Source organism: Rhamphochromis longiceps, linkage group LG19, assembly GCF_057381845.1.
Source record: "Rhamphochromis longiceps isolate RC_006_pf linkage group LG19, R_longiceps_female_GT1.1, whole genome shotgun sequence".
Taxonomy (NCBI): domain Eukaryota; kingdom Metazoa; phylum Chordata; class Actinopteri; order Cichliformes; family Cichlidae; genus Rhamphochromis; species Rhamphochromis longiceps.
In genome coordinates, this window is record NC_140575.1 from 22,877,666 (window position 1) to 22,897,660 (window position 19,995).

The following is a 19,995-nucleotide window of genomic DNA, read 5'->3' on the forward strand; positions in this document are numbered from 1 at the left end:
TATCTGTTGTTTAGGCTACGTTCACACTGCAGGTCTTAATGCTCAATTCCGATTTTTTGATCAAATCCGATTTTTTTGTCTCCTCGTTCACACTACAAATAAAATGCGACAGCAAACGCGCTCTAGTGTGAACGCTCAAAGCGGCCCGCATGCGCAAAAGAAGATGTCACACACAACGCGCTCTGTTTAGACCAAGAACAAACAGTTTGACTGATGGCCCTTAATATAAAGACTTCGGACTTTACGTTTCCCAATTTTTGCTTTAAGTTATTTTGTTATTTACATAATAATGTAAATAACCTAATAATGATCCTTATTGCTGTTTAAGAGAGGAGCGGTGCTTCAAAGGATAGCTGCAGATTTCTGTCAGAATCTGCAGATTATACAGTACAAATAAAATGTTTACGTTGTCTTCCCAACAGTTTCACTGACATCTACACTGGATGGCTAGGAAGCGTTCGCGATGTCTTCTCGGGCGCTGATAATTGGCTTCAGTCTTGTGTCGGTGACGTAAAAGGCGGATTTAATGCGACTTGACCGTTCAAACAGCAGTCGCTTTCTAAAACATCGGATATGTATCGGATTCAGTACCACATACGAAAGTGACCCAGATCGGATTTGAAAATATCGGATTTGCGCCGTTCACACTGTCATAGCATGATCGGATATGGGTCGCATAGGGTCAAAAAAATCGGATTTGATGCGCTTTCGCCTGCAGTGTGAACGTAGCCTAGACTGTATCATCTACTTTACATACTGTATTTTTCCAGTACAATTCACACTCCCCGACTCATATATTTCTTGGCCAGCACATTGAATTAAATTCGTTTTCATAAATCCTATAATGACTCATGGAAAGTCCTTACTTAAGCTCTTGTTTGTGAACTATATGTATGTCTTGGATTGTGACTACACAGCAGCTTCATCATGTGCCTGGAGCACCTTTTCTTCTGCTGAAGTAAATTGTTTGGCAATAAGACTCAAGTTACCACATGCCCCTAAACACTGTGACTGGTTTCTTTTAACTGAAAGAGAAAGACATGCAGATGTCACTGGATATGTGTGAGGGTTCATACCTCAGCAAACTCCTAAAATATTCATTCAGCTGGAAGCCTGTGGGAAAATCCTCTCATGTCCATTAGTTTAAGATCAAAGGTCTAAACAGGAACGAGTAACAATGGATGTTTGGAAATTATGTTTATGTACTGCATGTGTTTTCTGAGAATTAAATATGTTTTAGGCTGAAACGGAGGTCAGCGCCACAGTTTACATCATATTGCAGCAGCAATTACTTAAAGTAATTCACTTTTGTTGTGAAAATTTTTTAACTACAGAACTAAAATAAAAACAGGTGATTTTTCTTTGGATGCAACTTTTATATTATCCACTTTTAACATAATGCTTCCTGTCTGTGTTTCAGGGAGCGGGAAAACAAAGCACAAATGAGCCAAATATGTTTCTTTTTATATACTGTTTGTAAATAAATACAACCAAGCCATTTGGATCATCAAGAATAAGATTTCCGTACTGGATCAATCGAGGTCTGCATTAACAATGACCACCTCTAGTGGTGTTGGCCAACTGGGTGCCAATGGAAACTGTGCTACTGTTGGCTGAAGACAAAGAAGCAAGAGAAAAAGAGGACGGGGTAAGGAATGTTAGGAGGCAGTGAGAGATCAGGTAGAAGTGAGACTAGGGACTAAAGGGGGAGAGCTGGCTGATATAAAGGAGCGATAGATAGATATATTGTGCGTGCAGGTGGAAGGGAAGTAAGGCCAGGAGCATAAAGAAATTAGGACTAGGTGTATAACAAAAAGACAGATGGCAAAGGAAAAAGCTTAAAGTGAATTATATGTCAGGCTGGACACTCAGGAAAGAGAAGAAGACTTGTATTGGCTGGCTAGACAGAGAGACTGAGTGGGAAGGGATGTGCAGCAGCTTAGGGTGATTAAAGGACAGAGATCAAAATGTGCTAACAAGTGAAGAGAGTGTGTTGAGAAGATGCAAGGAATACTTTTAGAAGTTCACGAATGAAGAAAATGAGAGAGAGGAGAATGGATGGAGGACATTGAGTAAATCAGAAAGTGCAGAGGATTAGTTTTGAAGAGTGGAAAGGTGGTAGGTCTGGATGACATACCTGTGATGGTATGGAGATGTTTAGAAGAGAGGACAGGGATCGACAAGATTGTTTTACACCATCCTGGAGATTAAGAGAATGTAATGGAGAACATTTGTACTTGTACTGAGTATGAAGAACAAGGGTGAGCTGTAATAATTCAATCGAATTCAGTTTTGTTTATATAGAGCTAAATCATAACAACAGTCATGTCAAGCACTTCATAATAACTAATTAACTAAATGAAATGCGGAGTGATCTATAAACACATAGTGACTGAAAAGGGTTAAAGAAGAAACACTCATAGGGAACCACAGCAGTCTAGGACTATTACAGCATAATTAAGGGATATGTTTTTTAAAAAAAGGGAAGGTTTTAAGCCTAATCTTTGAAGTAGAGAGGTGTTCTGTTCCCCAAATCCAAACTGTGAAGAGAGACCTGAAAGCTGAAGGCTCTGCCTCCCATTCCACTTTAAAATATCCTAGGAACCACAAGTAAGCCAGCAGTCTGAGAGCAAAGTTCTCTAAGATAAGATGGGCCTGATTAATCAAATAAGGACTTTATATTTGATTCTAGATTCAACAGGAAGCCAATACGGGAGAAATATTCTCTCTTTTTAGCCCCCTTTTTTAGCATTCTGGACCAGCTGAATGCTTTTCGGGTAGTTTTTGGGACAGCCCACTAGTAATAAATTACAATAGTCCTATAAATAATAAATTCATGAACTAGTTTTTTAGCATCACTCTGAGACAGGATGTTTTTAATCTTTAAAGATTTTGCGCAAATGCAAAAAAGCAGTTTTACATATTTGTTTAATATGGACACTGAATAACAGATTCTGGTCTAAAATGGGAAAAAAGTCTTTTCACTAAGGTCATCCAGGTCTTTATGTCTTCAAGACATTTCTGCAGTTTAACTAATTTGCGTACGTTATCAGGCTTCATTGATAGATAGAGCTGTGTATCATCTGCATAGGAATGAAAATGCATGGTATGGGAAGCAGGCATAATGTAAACAGAATTGGTCCTCGCACAGAACCCTGTGGCACTCCATAATTAACATTAGTGTGTAATGAGGACTTTCCATTTACATGAACAAATTGGAGTCTATTAGATAATTAAGATTCAAAGGGTAGTGCAGTATCTTTAATTCCTACAACATTAAAGATACTGCACTATACTGCACCATAATATTTCATGTGCAATGAAATATTATGGTAAATGCTACTGAGCAATGCACTGAGATCTAGCAGGACAAGAGGGCATAAGAAGTACAATTTGCAACCTTTAATGCAATGTTTGCATTAAGAGTGTTGATGGAGAAGTAGAGAAAAGGTCAGAATCAGTGTGCATTTTGTGGATCTAGATAAAGCATATGATAGGGGGCCAAGACAGGAACTGTGATATTGCATGAGGAAGTCCAGAGTGACAGAGAAGAAGTATGTGAGGGTGGTGCAGGACACGTATGAGGACAGCAAGACAGTTCAGTGGGTTCAAGGTGGGGTTTACATCAAAGATCTGCTTCGGTTCCAGTTTGCAGTGATGATGGACAAATGGAGGGAAAGCAGGAGTCTCTGTGGACTATGGTGTTTGCAGATGACTTTGTCATCTGTATTGAGAATAGGAAGCAGCTGGAGGAAATCCTGGAGAGGTGGAGGTATGCTCTAGAGAAAAGTGGAAAAAGTAGAAGTAGAAGCAAGACAGAATATATGTGTGTGAATGAGAAGGAGACAATGAAGGAGGCGGTGAAGGTAGATGAGTTTAAATAACTGGGTTTAAATAAGCAATGGAGGATGCAGAAGAGAGGTGTAGAAGTGAGTGCAGACAGGGTGGAGACTACTGTCAAGCCTAATTTGTGACAGACAGATAGCAGCAACAGTGAAATGGAAGGTTTTTATAAGATAATAGTGAGACCTGCTATAATGTAGGATTTGAAAATGGTGGGCAAGCATAAAAGCGTGACTCTTCAAGTATTTTGCCAGGGTATGGATATCAAGAACAAAACTGCATTTAAAACTTTTAATCCAACTTCAGTGAAAGTCAGGACTAAACCTCGGAAATGTCGATCTATTATTCCAAGTCAGTGTTTGCAGAACTATTCCTTCATAAAAGTCTTTACCTGTGTTGTTTACATATAGGTTAACACAGTTAAATTGTTAAAGTAGGCCATTCATTGTCCAACTGGGCGTGTGTGTATGGTTTTCTTCCGTCCTGTGACTTCACACTACATTACCTGAATGAGAGGGCTTCCACCTGACTTCCAGCCCAATAATAAACAACCTGAAGCCACGCACACGCTGAGCTCCGGTGCAGAAACGGTTAACCAAAAGATGCAAGAACTGCGTGAGTCTGTCTGAGCATGTGCTGCTGGTGCCGCTGCTGCTGCAGTGAAGTAAAATGTGTCAATTTTCATCGGACAGTAGAGACACCGTGGAGGAGAAGCCGGGGACAGCAGATGAGCGGCAGGAAGCGGACACCGAGTCAACCAGGACAATCTCTCCGGGGGAGATGCATTTGATCGTCCGGCTTGTGTGCTGAGGGACACCGCAGAGCTCAGCCGAAAGGTAAACGAAATGCACAGACGATGATTCACGTCGGTGTGCTGGAGCTCAGCGACATGTAGCCAACATGTTAGGATTTAGTAGAAATAGCCATGATCAAAACAAGTATTCGTGAGGCTCCCTAGTTATTATTTTGCAGGTTTTTGTAATGTATCCAACCGTGGGAATTTCACCCGCTTGTTACTAATGAGTGTTTCCTTGCAAGTTGATAGTTGTGCAGCCGCGTTTCTGTTAACCGTGCCGCAAATTTAGTACACCGAGGCTGGAAAAAACAGCTGGACATCCTGTGTCAAAACTGGTCGAACCGGTCATCACTTAACATGTTTTGTGCACAGTTAGGCTGTTGCACCTGTTAAAATAAGGATATGTAAGCGTACACGAGCGCATTATAAAAGCAGCCTGCGCGTATAAGTGTGTCTTTTTCATTACGCGGAGGCTTTGTCAGAGGAAAGCAAGTGTTTTCAAACCCTCTCTGTTTTGAATCTGGCCTTTTTAATTATTATTTGTCAAGGATAACCATACCGCACTGCTCAGTAGGAAGGAGGCGTGATGCTGCAGCGGAGTCTCGGCAGCCGGGCCTGCGCAGTGGCCCGTAGTTTTCCAGGGACAGGATAAGATGACTTTGGACATCTAATTACAAGTAGACAAGCGATTCTTTTCTGTCATGACTTCTCTTCTGGATCATGGTCACACTGTAGGATGTGTTTTTACAGAAACACGGTGCCATATGGGGTTTGGATTTTCAAAATCCCTCATTGATTTATTCCATGTAAGGCCTGCAGTTCACTATCATTTGGGGTGAGATAATCCCTGCTGCTGCAGCCTCTGTAGCCTATATCCCGCCTCAGCCTTTTACACTGACTCTATTGACATTTTGGACCTATTTATAAGCCATTCACTAGATTTCACAGTGAGGATTCCCCGAATGACCCGTTAATATAAATGCAAATGCTTGAAAAAACTGCATTTATCAGCGTGTGGGCATCTAAATTAACGTAGCTGTACAAATGGACCTGTTACCTGTTTTCATACACATATATGAATTGCTAACCTCTTGAGTTATCAGGCTTTTTAAGACGCGTGAAGGAAACGTCACAGCCCCACATTTTTTAAAGACAATAAAAAAAGTGAATTTCAGTCAACACCAGCACAGCAGTGTCAGTGTTTTTGTTGTTGTTGTCATTTTCACCACTCAGTAAAGTTCATTTAACCTAGTTTCACTTTATATTTTTTCCACTGGTCATCCACGAAGCAGGATGGATCCATGCTTTCGTGTTGTTTCCATGAATCCTGAGCCTACCATGTAAATGTCTTAGCAGAAATGAACACTCAACAGACCAGGCAGCAGTTTCCAGCCTTCTGTTGTCCAGTTTTGGTGAGCCTGTGCAAACTTTAGCCTTCGTTTAATGTTCTTAGCTGGCCAAAGTGGCCGCTGGGGTGGTCTTCTGCTACAGGGGTTATTTGAGAACTGCTGTTCACTGGACATTTTCTCTTTTTCATACAACTGTCACTGTAAACCCCAGAGATGGTTGCGCAGAAAAATAGATGAACAGTTTCTGAAATACTGGCATCAACAACCATTCTGATACTCACTTTGAACTTCAAAAGATCATCTTGACCATGTCTACTTCCATTATTGCTGTCATGTGATGGCTGATTGGATATTTGTGTTTACGAACGGTTGAACAGATATACCTAATGATGTGGCCGCTAAGTGTAAGTTTATATTTTTAGGGTTGCGTTAAAACTCTTCAATTAGTTAAAAAGAACCACCACTGAGCAAGAGAACTGAAGATATTGATCGCAAATTACATCCACGTAGAGGCATCTATAATACATGCACAAAAGAGGAGCAAGGCATGGGTTCATTCTGTATTTGCACTTATGCACTTTGGTATATGCTGGTGAAAAACGTGCGTTTCCATTAAGTTGTCTTTGTGTTCTGGACTAAGCACATTAGTGTCATGTTTATCATTATTGGATACATCTTGATTTACGGAGTTTAAGGTTTTAAAAAAACTCAAGTATTAAACTCTGATCAGAGCAGGTGCCAGTCCAGCACTCAGCTTCTTTTGTTTTTCAAAGATCTCTTCCCTTCTAAAACCTGTGCACCGAGACCAATCTCAATTATGCGCTGTCAAAGATTGATTACGAAGCTGTCTGATAGAAGATTAACATGCGCCTGCACCCCTCCATTATAGACATTACTCTCCATTGCAGCATGATGACCATGTCAGTAAATCTCCTGCTTTCTTTACAGCTGCTCCACGATTTCTAATCTATGGTCCATGACCCCTATGCTACCCTGGATAGAGGGCTTAGCTCCAATATCTCAGGGCCTCTTACTAAATTGCAAAAAGCTCAAGAGCTGGAATGAGTGTGATTGGAGGAAGGTTGTGAAAACAATATGAGAGTATTTTGGGGATTGTGAAGGGTAATTCTTAAGATATTTATTGGGTAATAAGGAACGATGATAAACTGACATATAAGCTGGCAGAGAAGAAGAATGACAGAAGGACATGCAGTTTAACTATACAGAAAACAACCCAGTGCATTTCCATCCTCCGGGATACCCAAACACACTTATCTTTAGACATCATTCTCCATAATGTTATTCCTACCAGCAGCACAGAGTACGCTTCCTCTGCACTGCGCGTTGATTGCCAGATAACTTTGGAAATCCCACGTCACCGCATGAGCTGAGAAAGCAGTAAAGAGTTGAAGTCACTCCTCTTGTCAGGCTCTCCTGTTTCATTCATGACGCTCCTCAGCTATTTCTGTCACTTTCCAGGAGTACAACTGAATGAAACACTGCAAGTGCTTTTACAGGAGAGTCTGCACTCTGTGTTCCCGTTTTATGTGTGGCCATTCAGAATAACTGTAAGCTTATATAATCGAGAATGTAACTGTCAATTTAATGAATTTCAGGAACTATAACTTAAAGAGGCGACCCTGGAGACATATCTAAACACTGCAGCAACCAAACATCCTTATATAGAAAAAAACACCTTTTCTTCTTTAAAAAAAGTTTTCTATCAACAAATCTGAGTAATACCTGATTTGTGTAATAAAGTCTTCATTGCAGTCTTCATCAGGTCATTGAGAGGTAATCAGGTATATTTGTTTCTATCAGTGAGAATGAACCCTTCAGCGTTCATACCACTCGGTTTATTGAGTGCACTCCTCCCCCACCGCTCTGTTTGTTTTGTTCAGGCTTTCACCTTGCAGATATAGAAAGAATGCCTACTATAAAGTTATATGAGCCTCTGTTGGCACTGCTGTGTCCAGGCTTTTAGTCCTCGTGGCGTCTCTCCCGCTCTATCAGCAGCTCGGATACTTTACGTGCCCCCGGGGAATCTCTGGAATTAGGGGGATGCTGTGAAGGAAGGAGGGAGAAGTGTGTCTTTGTCTTTAGCATCGAGGTATCATTGTCTCGTAATTCCATCTGTTTTCATTTGTTTCTAATATTTATAAACAATATGTTTATATAAACATATAAATAATATGTTTATATATTATTTGTTTATTATTTGTTTATATATAAACATATAAATAATATGTTATGTAATATGTAATAAATAATATGTTTATAATATATATCATGATATATATATATATATATATATATATATATATATATATATATATATATATATATATATATAATCATGTCAATTATATTATATCAATATATAAATATATATTATATCAATATATATATTATATCAATATATATATATCAATATATATAATATATATCATGATATAATATATATCAGTCATATTTTTACATCACCAGCTGTTAATATCTCCTCTGCAGCCTGTTTGTACTTTTTTGCCTCAAGTGGTGAAACAAGTTTGTGGTTTTCACCATTAGCAGCAACAGTTGTTGAAGATGCTCCAGATGAGGCTGCACTTGTCTTACTGATGCCAGGTTTTATACACTGCCTTTTAAGTGCAGGCACTGGGATCAGCTGTAAATAGATCAGTCCACATAGATGTGGCTTGTTGAGCGTGTTTTGGAACATTTATTTGCTTCATCTTACAGAAAAGGTAGATGTGATATTTAGGAGAGTGACAGTTTGTTGTTTCAGGGGTAATCGACCTGCCTTCTGGAATCATTTGGGATCAGTTTATTTTGCAATACCTCAGTAGGTTTTCCCATCCCCCTTCTTTCACCCCTAACTCTTATCGGACATTTTTACGTAGGCCCTGTTAAACACACACTTCTTGCCGCTTGCTCATCGTGCTTCTAAAAAAGCAGTATTGACCAGGATCAGCTAATGGTGATCAAGGAAGGGACAGCAGTCCTACAGATTCCCAGTCATAGAACTAGCAGCATTCTGTACACTCTTGGGGAATTAACGGGCTAATAATCATTTAGAAAATCTCACTTAAGAAGCTGGAACTTGTTTGGATTTTTAGCACCAGTGGCTAATCATGTGTGCTCATTGCAATTCTGACTGGTGTATTTCAGCAGAAGAAGGCACAAAACATAAATACATTTGCTTTAAAGCGTCAGTATTTTCAAGTTGATTACATCAAGGGCATGTCGCCTGCAGTGCTGTTTCCATCAGTGGAGATGAAGCAGTGGTTAGGTCACCTTGGTGACTGACGCTTAGCTGCAATGGATATTGCTGGTTTCTATACACTCCACTGCAGCCTTCAAAAAGTGACCTTCTAAAAGTCTGCATAGGCCTGGGATCCGTGCCACGGGGAGATATATAGTGCATGAAGGGATTATCCTGTGCTGCAACGTGGTGTGTTTCTGATATGGTGTCAGAGTTCACAGCTGTCAGCATACTGTTAGCAATGTAAAGGTATCTGTGTGTATCTTTTCTTTTTCAAATTGACTTTGGCTGAATTCTCATTTGGTGTGTTTTATTTGTGCCGTTCTTCTGTTTTTTCACTGCTGTCAAGAGATGCATCTCAGAGACTTGACACCCTTGTTTTCAACCAGACCCTCAGCTTTTTTTCATTTAAAAGCTCACACATGGCTGGTGTTTACCCTCGTGTCCTCAGGCAAACCCCTCTTAATCCGTGGTTACACTTCCCCCTCTTTCAGTTCAGAGAGCACCCTGCCTGTGTTGTGTCTCCCCATGGTCATACTGAGGTTTACAAAGCAGGCAGCTCCATCACATCTGCCATTCTGATCACCATCAGACTGTGATGTCCCGTCGCGGGGCTCAATAGAGTGCAACGGCGATGCGGGTCCCAGCAGCAGGAGCTGGAAAGAGTCCTGCTGGTCAATACTTTGGCCCGATGAGAGAACCGTTGGGGTTGCGGGTTGGTGGGCGATATCCTACAACGACTGCAACAGCAGCAGAATCAAATAGCACCCAGTGTGTGAACTGTGTCATGCTGAGGCAACAAGTCAATAGATATTCCTACACGCACACACATTTAAAGGAGGGAGCAGAGGTGTCCTGTCAGCTTTTAAGATGCTGACAATGTAATCACATCAACCAGCAAGGGAGCTTTGTATGTGTCATCACCAGTAACTCTCCCCCGATTTCCCATCAGCCCCCCCACTGTTTGCCTTAAAAAGCAAAAGTGGAGCAAAAAGGTCAGGTAGCAATGTCTGTGGTGTCCAGTGTTAACATTCAACGTATAATAAAACAACCTCCCTGCGATTTTAGGGATACCAGACACCAAATTTAAAATTGATTCAAATGAACAAAGTAACAAAAGATTGAACCAAATAAGTTTTTTTTTCATGTCATAGTTTAATGTTTTCAATTCCAGAAAAGCTTTTGAGGAAAAAAAAAAATACTAGCTCATTTTGAATTTGATGACAGCAACATGTCTCACAAAGGTTAGGCCATATCTGTGTAACATCTCATGTTTCTTTCTTGTTTCAACATAATCATCTGCGAACTGAAGAGACCAGTTGTAGGATGTCTGGGAGGGAATGTTGTTCCATTCTCATCTGATATATCATTATAGCTACTCAAAAGTCCTGGGTATTCTTTGTCATGGTGTGCCAAATGACACACTGGTGAGAGGGCGCCATCATATGCTTCCTAGAGAACGCATAAGATAGGATGTCAAGAGAGAAACTGTGGTACTGCATGAGGAAGTCAGGAGTGGCAGAGAAGTATGTGCAAGTGTGAGAAATCAAGCTCAGTAGAAGCTGTGTGTGAATTAGCGGTAGGCAGGTGTAACAGTGAGGCTACATGGAGCAGAGGTAGTGAAGGTGGATGAGGATGTTCCCCACGTTCATCACAATATGGTACAAAAAACAAAGAAAAAGGATTGCACTATTACGAAACTGCATAAGCAAGTATTGCACAGTAAACAATCAAGAGAATTTCCATTGTAATCTTATCTTTGTGATAACTCTCTAAAATGTAGTGTAAAGAACGGGTTGAGCGGCTGAATATTTCAGCGAGTCTGATAATATTAACGTCCCTGTTATATATTTCCAAGAGACAGGAACCTACTGAAGAGAAAGAAACAACCCACATATTTTCAGTACTTTCAATGAAAATGATTTCTTTTTATATAAAGCTAAGAGCAAGTCATGTTTGCTGCACTACTCTACTAATCATTTTAAGCCTTTTCTTTCACCCCCGAATATATCTACAGGCCCTTTGGCACAAAGTCCAGGGTTAGACGGCTGAATGTCGTCTCACATATTTTTCGTCATTAGCGGCTTAGTGGGCATGAGACTGCTGTCAGTGAAGCAAAAAAAAAAAAAGAGAGAAGAGAGAAGGGGGAACTGAACTGAAAGAAGAAAGTGTGGGAATAGAATTAAGGCATGTGATACTCGAGTGAGAATGGGAAGCTTATTAGTTTGTGAACTCTTTTAAGGCCATTTTCAGTTCAACATTTTGACCATCACCACAGCCTTGTTCTTTATTTCCCCCTCTACCATAAGTGGGAGGGGGATCAACTGAGAAACTGAGGATGTGGTCTTATTATGCTGACTTTTCAGTGAGAAAGTAAAAATATCTCAAAGAAATCCTGCGAATTTTATTTTAAATAGGACCACGATTTACATTTAGGTCCATGTGTTTATGTCACATTTGTAAAAAATTTTCCTCTACATACATTCTATAAAAATATGATCTCAGCTTTTATTCAAGAGCTTTAACAAAAGTATAAAGATTTACATCCATCTTCATGCATAGTGCCTCATTTTCAGAAGCTTCAATAAGATTCAATTTGGATGCAAATCTTTCACAGCCAATGCCTGCCTGAAGCCCAGAGCCAATGGACAAGTTGCAAACTTATGTTGGTTTTTGCACTTTGCTTTGAGTCATTATTTATTTGCCCAGTGAAGCACAGTCTGATCAGTTTTGCAGCATTTGGCTAAATCTGAGCAGAGTGTATATTCCTGTACACACAGAATTCATCCTGCTACTTATACCCGCATTCATCAATAAACCTTAGTATCCAGGTTCCCCCATGTGTGGTATAAATGGCATAAATAGATCAAACTAAATAAAAGCAAGCCTGCAAAAGTGGGTCTTAAGCTTCTTTTTAAAGGTATCAGCAGTGGCCACAAATCTTAAATCCAATAAAAACCAGTCACCAGTGGTAAAGATTAGTGCTATCATATTTTTTTATAAGTTCTAATATATTCAGACCAGAAAGTCAAGGTTTCTTAATAACAGCATCTTTACTGAATGTTCCCTCATCCTCGTGACAGTAGAATAATTCATTTCAATTTAATTCAGTTTTATTTATATAGCACCAAATCGCAACAAGGCGTGTTACATTTTAGTTTAAAGACCCAACAATAATACAGAGAAAACATGGGCATGTGCTTTGGCCACAGTGGGATATATATATACAGTATGCAATACTTTTGTGATTTGGTCATCTCACGCAGAATTGATTTTAAATCCTTTTTGGATATAGGTTCATGAGTGCCTGATTACACTACGTGATGCTATGAATAAAATGCATTAAGCTAACCACTGTATGTATACAGGTATTTAACCCACTCCTGAAGGATGACTTTTGTTTTGAAGTGTTTTAGAAGGAAAAGCTGTAAATTACATGGAAAGTAAACTGGGTCAAGTGTCAGGTATAGGTGGTGCCATGGACTATCTGTCTCGTTTCTCTTGGAAGGAGACAGATAGGAGGCATACTCATCTTGCTCTCACCTTACCCCTGTCTGCTCTACTGAGAAAGTAAGTCAATATAGCATTAGGAAGCCTATTATCATAGGCTTCATCTGCAGGTATTGCCCCCTGCTGGTTATTAAAAATAATGCAAGTTTGTGCACTTGGGCAATGGTGCATTTTTTCAGTCCAAGTGGTCATCTCTAATCCTGCACACATAGTCTGTGAATACAGTGCAACATAGCACTTTACATTTAACATTTTGGTAAAGTCACTATCACGTCGAGAGTGAGATTAGAAGATCCATTCGACTCATGTCTGATCACAGACTATATGGCAGAGGTGGGCAACTCCAGGCCTCGAGTGCCGGTGTACTGCAGGTTTTAGATATCACCTTGGGTCAGCACATCTGAATCACATGATCAGTTCCTTACCAGGCCTCTAGAGAACTTCAGGACATGATGAGGAGGTCATTTAGCCGTTTGAATCAGCTGTGTTGGATCAAGGACACATCTAAAACCTGCAGGACACCAGCCCTCGAGGCCTGGAGTTGCCCACCCCACTATACGGCTTAAGCTTGAATCAAGTCAGCATACTCAGCACAAAGAGTGGAAAGAAGTGGAACCTGCTAGCCTGGCTCCATCCAAATAACATATACCCATCAGCACCATTCACTCGCTACATGTTCGATAGGTCAGTGTCATTTCAGAACCCTGAACGTGAGAATGTGTTGAATCTTCAGTGTTTTTTCCACTTTAAGGATAAGTGCTAAGATTTCATTAATGTCCTTATCTTTCAGGCGTTAAAGGGAAATTTACTTGATTATTTTCATAAAGGTCACAAGGAGCTGTTCTGATGCAGTAAACCCTTTAACGGGAACCAGTTCTTGCAAAAGGCTAAAGCTTGTGCTCACAATATTTGACAACTATTGGCTGACCCAGTCATGCTGGAAGGGATGAGAAGGAGAGTATTTCCCAGGGAGCCACAAAAAGATGGTATAAAGGGTTTAGGGAGGTCAGTTGGTCCATCGCTGTGGCCCAGTTCCTCACATGAAACCCTTGTTTCTTGTTTGGGAGAAATGTGTTAATCCCCAGGGACTCACTCTGGGCCCCAGCAAACCTTTGAAGGAATAAATAGCCCCAAAAAATCAGCTTTTGTTCTTCAAACCAGCTTTTGTACTCCTAACCTCTGTCAGAGCTTGTATTTAACAGACCGGTTATGAGCTATTGTATAATAACTGCCACTATGACACAGTTTCCTCTGGAAACATTGTATAGCAGATGATATATACACACAGTGGTCTTATAAACTATGTAGTCCTTGAACCTGCCAGTATGGAGCTGTTTTCCTTTTGTGTGTTTTTTTATTGGACGTGCAGTGTTTAAATAGAGGAAGGATCTAGCCCTGCGTGGGCCTTCTGATACCTGATACCAAAGCCTGTGTGTGTGTGTCAAGCTGCAGGATTTAGAAAAAGAGCACATGATGTAGGTAGTCAGATGATGAAGCTATACCTTACATAAGAAACACCCGCAGTCACTCAGTAAATAGCATCAGCTGAGGGAAGGGCGTAGAGTTTAAGTGCTCTGCAGCCCTCTAGTCTCTAATTTAATCTTCCTGATGTCAGTACACTATTTCATCACCTTGTCCTTAATTGAACTATGGCTTGGTACCATTTACAATTAAAGTTGTAATCCAAGATTACAGTCCTAGCAAACTGTTGTTAATAAAGATAACAGCAAATAGCTGTAGACCCCAGACAGCTTACACTTGTGTCATCACTACTTCAGAAGTTGGCAGGAACTGTAATATTTAAAATCAGGAAAAGTAATGTATGTTTGTTGTTGTATGTTGTTTTCAGACTCTCCAGTAAGATACTGATAGAGTTTCTTTGGGGGCCAAACTCATAAAGAGTGCAGACAAGTTCATAAACAAATGAAAAGGAAACTGGAAAACAATATAATCCCTGCTGTCTTACCTCCACACTGTGGTCAAGTTGCAATGAAAAATAGGTGTGAATGTAGAAAGTCAAACAGTACAGGAGACACATGTGTGAATAGTTTTCAACACACCCAGGGTTGGAGTTTCACTAAAAAGAAACCCTGTAGTATATTACAAATTACTGTAATTACTATGTAATTACTTGCCGGAGAAAATAATGTGTTACACTGATTATTATATTACTTGAAATACATTATCACATAATTATCAGTTAGCAACATAAACCTGAGGCTACAGCCCCACACACCATTACATCTCTATCCTAAAGAGGACACACAAGATCTTTTTTAGTTTTTAAATATAAACGCAAAACGGACAAAAACAAAGCAAATTTGAAAACAAGCCTAAAGAGTTTTCAAAGCGATTCTACTTTCAAAATATGTGCAGATAGAAATGAAGGTCACACGCCTGATATCGCTGCCTTGTTACCAACTGAAGAACAGGCTCTGGATGCTGGACCAGAGTCTGCATGCTTCTTTGCTACCTTTGTGTTAGCATGCTGTCTGTGCAGAGCTGAAGTTGTGTTATCAGTTTTATGCAGCTGTTTCTGTCCTGAACATTTTGCACTTTCACATTTCGCTCTTGTTTTAATTAATATCCAAATCTCCACTCCTCAATAGTTCCGCTGCTCCGGTCGACTGATTTATCTCCTTCCTACACAAAAACCTGCGTACCTTGACGTTTGCATGATCAAAAAGTCAGTACAGCTCTGATATGATGGAAAGAGACACTAACAATAAAAACGAGAAATGGATGTTAATACATTGAATAACTATAGCAGAACGAATGCCAACTATAAATAGAATCTAAAGAGTACAACTTGAAAATTGTTAGAATTAATATGTATCCTGACCAGTGTCTTGCTGCCTGCTTGTCATCTTTCTGCCTCTTTCTTTCTCTCCTTTTCCTTCAGATCTTTGTTTTTTTGCTACAGTAAAGTCTGTGTGAAGGCGAGAGGAGGAAGGATGGTGACATCGGAAACCCCAGAGGCTCCCGTTCCTCTGACAGCGCTGTCACGCTGGTACCTGTACGCCATCCATGGTTACTTCTGTGAGGTGATGTTTACTGCAGCCTGGGAGTTTGTGGTCAACTGCAACTGGAAGTTCCCTGGCGTGACCAGTGTATGGGCGCTCTTCATCTATGGCACCTGCATCCTCATTGTGGAGCAGATGTACCTAAAGCTGCGCGGTCGCTGCCCCGTGCTGCTGCGCTGCATCATCTACACTTTATGGACCTACCTGTGGGAGTTTGGTACGGGGCTGCTGCTGCGCCAATTCAACGCCTGCCCTTGGGACTACTCTGAGTTCCGCTACAACTTTAAGGGACTGATCACGGCTGAGTACGCGGTGCCCTGGTTCTGCGCATCCTTCATTGTGGAGCGCCTCGTCATCCGCAAAACGCTGAGGCTGCGCTTTCATGAAGGGCCCGAGGATGGTTGGTCAAACCATCAATCTGATGCTGGGGGTGGCCGAGGGAATGGAGGAACTGTGGGGGGTGGGAGAAGGAGAGAGAGGAGCAGAGGGATGGGAAATAATTCTAATGGCTACCTTAAAGCAGAATGAATCAAGGAATTGATAGAATGACACAATCCAAACCAGCCCAATCCGACCCTCCTTTTCATAAGCAGTCCTACCCCTCAGCTGTGTGAGATGAAGACACACAGCTGTGCAGACTGGGCTGGTATGCAGACAGCCAGACAACAAACACCTAACTGGGGCTTTAAATGCCCAAATCACACACTGTTAACACAGGGGTACCGTTAACTACATGCTGCTGTGTTTGCTGCATTTCATAACGCACCACCCATTTCCATGTGGGCTTGACCTTAAGGAGATCAGGGCTCTCTCTCCTGTCCCACAGTGTTTGGGTAAAAGAACTACTGTTGCAAAGAGTATGTGTGATTGTCCTGTGGAAGAATTAATTCACGAACAAATACATTATTAATGTTTTTCAGGGGCACATCAGTCTATATTAAAGCAGAATGCTTGCTGTGTAGAAATCATAGTAAAAAGTAGCTTGGTTGTGAAATGTCCTTTTTTAAAATGTACATATTGTCCTTTAGTATTATTCAAAGTACTGTAGTAATGTAGCTACAAAAGGATCCATAAAGGTGCTGTATACCAGCATTTTATTTTGAAAGGTCATTCACGGCTAAAAATAAGGAGCTTTTGCGTGTGACAGGAAACAGCCTGCTGGTATGATACCACTATATATGTGCTTGCCTGAGTGAGGTGGTTAGCAGTGACTGAACTTTCAAAATAAAATACTTGTATTCAACACCTTAAGAGTATACTGTCCACCCAGGAAGCAATGCGCCATCTGTCAGCTTATGTCACGACGAATGTTTCTCTGCAGTTAGAGAATACCCACAATGCCTAAAAAACAAAAAACAAAAACAATGCATGAAAAAATTGTCTTCCAATATAATGTGACATTTTTTTACAGAGCTCATTCAGCAGCCATACTGTGTGTCTCCACAATCAGTCTGCTGCTTGTGTGTTAATGACAGTAGCTCAGAAGGTGGAGCTGGTCCACCAGCTATCAGGGTTGATTGCCTGTTGTCTCCTTACTGCATGATGAAGTGTCCTTGAGTGAGACGTTGATACCCAAACTGCTCCCGTTGAGGAGGTCATGGCCTTGCATGGCAGCTTCTCCGCCACTGTGTGTGACTGTAGGTGTGTGTGTCTGCAAGCTTATATGATAGCACTAAATAAATGCAGGGACGCCTTTCTGCTGTCATGGTTACGAGTCACGACCATCAGCATAAAGCACAAAGCTTCTCGGTAATGTGGTTTTTTTTTTTTTGCAGCTGTTCAAAAACGTGCACACGGCTCGCTGTCTGCATTTTGTTTTCTTTAATGTTGTCGAGGCCACACATGCCTCATGTATGTATGTAACTGTCATTCACTGGAACACAATACTCCTTCCTGTCCAGTTACAGTGCACACGTATGAATATGTTTGCTGAACAAGTGAAGCCTGTGAATGGAGAATCTCATGGATGGACACCGAAGGTGAAGTATTGAATTCCAAGAAAAAAACGTTTTTATTTTATTTACAAAGAGTCATCGAATTATTGGTCTTTAGGTTTCCATGTCTGTCCCCGTTGTTTTTGTTGCCGACTTAAGTGAAGGAGAGGAAGTTCACAGCAGAATTTGTTAATAATTTACTGAAGAAACACTCACTTTTCAGCCAAAATGGAATTAGTTGCTCATGTGTTTTATAAATTCATGATGTGTAATTTGACCTCTTTGGTATTACGCTGGATGTTTCCATGTGAGGCAGAGTGCATCAGTGGAGCCGTATTATCAGCGCAACTAGGTTAAAATGCTCAAAACTCTGACACTTTTTAACATTCATGTCTTAAAAGCAGGTAACCCACACAGAATAATGGTAGTTCTAGACGTAGAAGGATCAAGAAGTGCATACACTTGCCTCCATATGCAGGAAGCGATGGCATTCTTTCTATGTGGTGCTAACTGTTTAAATGTAAAAGAGGTAAAACACTTCACTTTGATTTCAATGTACTGGAGGACTGATAGCATATACTGATAGCATGTCATATAGAATATGATTGCTGAAAAGTATATGTTCTACAGGAAAGACACACTGTGCTTGATCAACTTAGACTTGAGCAGTTATTAGAAACTGATGGACTCTGTAAAACGGTGACCTTCATCTGTGTTGCGTCACTGAAATGCAGTGGCTTCCCTTCACTGTCTAAGCTGGGATGAAGTGCTGCCACCCGGTGGATACACTGAAAACAACTTTTATTATGCTACAATGGAAACTATAATGTGTAGAGAAAAACTTGTGAAAAAAACAAAAAACATGTTGTGGTTTTAACCCCATGGCATTTTTATCTAACTTTAACATGTTTATTTCATATGTGACTCAAAAGGCTTAAAAGCAATATAATCTATGCCCCAGCTATGTTTAACTTCTCTTTAAAATCCAATGAACTACAATATGGTATGCAGCTAATTAGTACTACTGCTTTAATGGAAGAAATTACAAGAAAATGCAAGTGTATTCTCCGCAATATGTGAATGAAGGCGTGCTGAGTGTGCATAGGGTGTTGTACAGAGACACTGTCTCTGTGTGTGCATGTAAAGTGTGTTAAAGTTGATACTCTGGTATTTTTACCTCCAGTGTGCATGTGCAAGTGCAAAAATTATCTCGTCAAACTCAGATTTTAACCTGCTGATTATTAGCCCCCCATGCACTGTAACAGTTGTTTTAAAGAAACAAACAAAAAAAGAAATGTACAGGTTTTTAGTGAAATCACTGTACTGTATATCAATCATTTTGTTTTTTGTTCATGTATGATTTATCAGTTGCTGGGATTAAATATATTTATTGGATCTTGATATTTGTTTGTATGGAACCTTTTTTTAATGATCTATGTCAACAAAATGTATACATTTACCCACATTTCACTCAAAGACAACTCTGGATTCTTCAGGGTTCATCCTCGGGGTACAATGAATATCTGTACAGTAGCTCACAGCAGAGATTTCCCTCTGGATCAGGTCATGGCTACTCCTGAAAATTAATACAACTAAATCTTTTCTCCTGCTTGGCTAAAGACCCAGAATTAAAAGTAAATAGGACGATGAAATTAGTTGTTTTACATCCATACAGTTTGAACATAAAACAAACTTATATAAAAGGTTTTTTTGGGGGGGAACAGCGCACACATTAAACCCCCCCTCAGCGTTGGAAAACATCTGCAGTCTGAGATTAAGCAGGTGTAAGTCTTTGTTTGAACATTTGACTTCTTTACATCGAGCTAATTGCTGCTTATGCGAAATCACAGAGCAGGCCATCAAACGTGCTTTACAAAAATGCTCATATCCTCAAGGGATGAGCAACTTTCCCTGTGATTGAGTAACTGGTGCTCTGAGTGAGAACTTCTAGGTCACTACATGTTCTAGTGCTTTCCTTCAGGAAGATTTTCACAGGGTCACATCTGAAACTGTAGCAGACACAATCACATTCTTTCTCTAGATCCACAAAGACAGTGTAATTTATTCTAACCTCTATACTTCACCGTCAACATCCTCAGCATCAGTAACTCTTTCCCATAGCTTCATGGTATCATCACTTTTATCCCTCTGTAGTTATTGCAGCTCTGCACATCATCTCACTCTTAAAAACTCTGTACCAGTACACTATTTCTCTATTTCTCAAACATTATCTCACTTTCTAAGATTGTTTTTAAACAGTCTGGTTAAAAAGCCCACTGCC

General features: G+C 40.3%; 1 protein-coding gene across 1 annotated transcript; it reads left to right on the top strand.

The window, feature by feature from the left end:
- Positions 1 to 4,347: 4,347 nt before the first annotated feature.
- On the top strand, positions 4,348 to 19,097 carry tmem229b (transmembrane protein 229B). Its single transcript, XM_085392337.1, has 3 exons — positions 4,348 to 4,458; positions 4,536 to 4,679; positions 15,660 to 19,097. The coding sequence occupies exon 3, from the start codon at positions 15,712 to 15,714 to the stop codon at positions 16,306 to 16,308; it is 597 nt and encodes a 198-aa protein (XP_085248463.1). The 5' UTR covers positions 4,348 to 4,458; positions 4,536 to 4,679; positions 15,660 to 15,711; the 3' UTR covers positions 16,309 to 19,097.
- Positions 19,098 to 19,995: the final 898 nt, after the last annotated feature.

Coding starts and splice junctions, on each gene's coding strand:
- tmem229b (XM_085392337.1), top strand. CDS start 15,712: ATGGTGACATCGGAAACCCCAGAGGCTCCCGTTCCTCTGACAGCGCTG.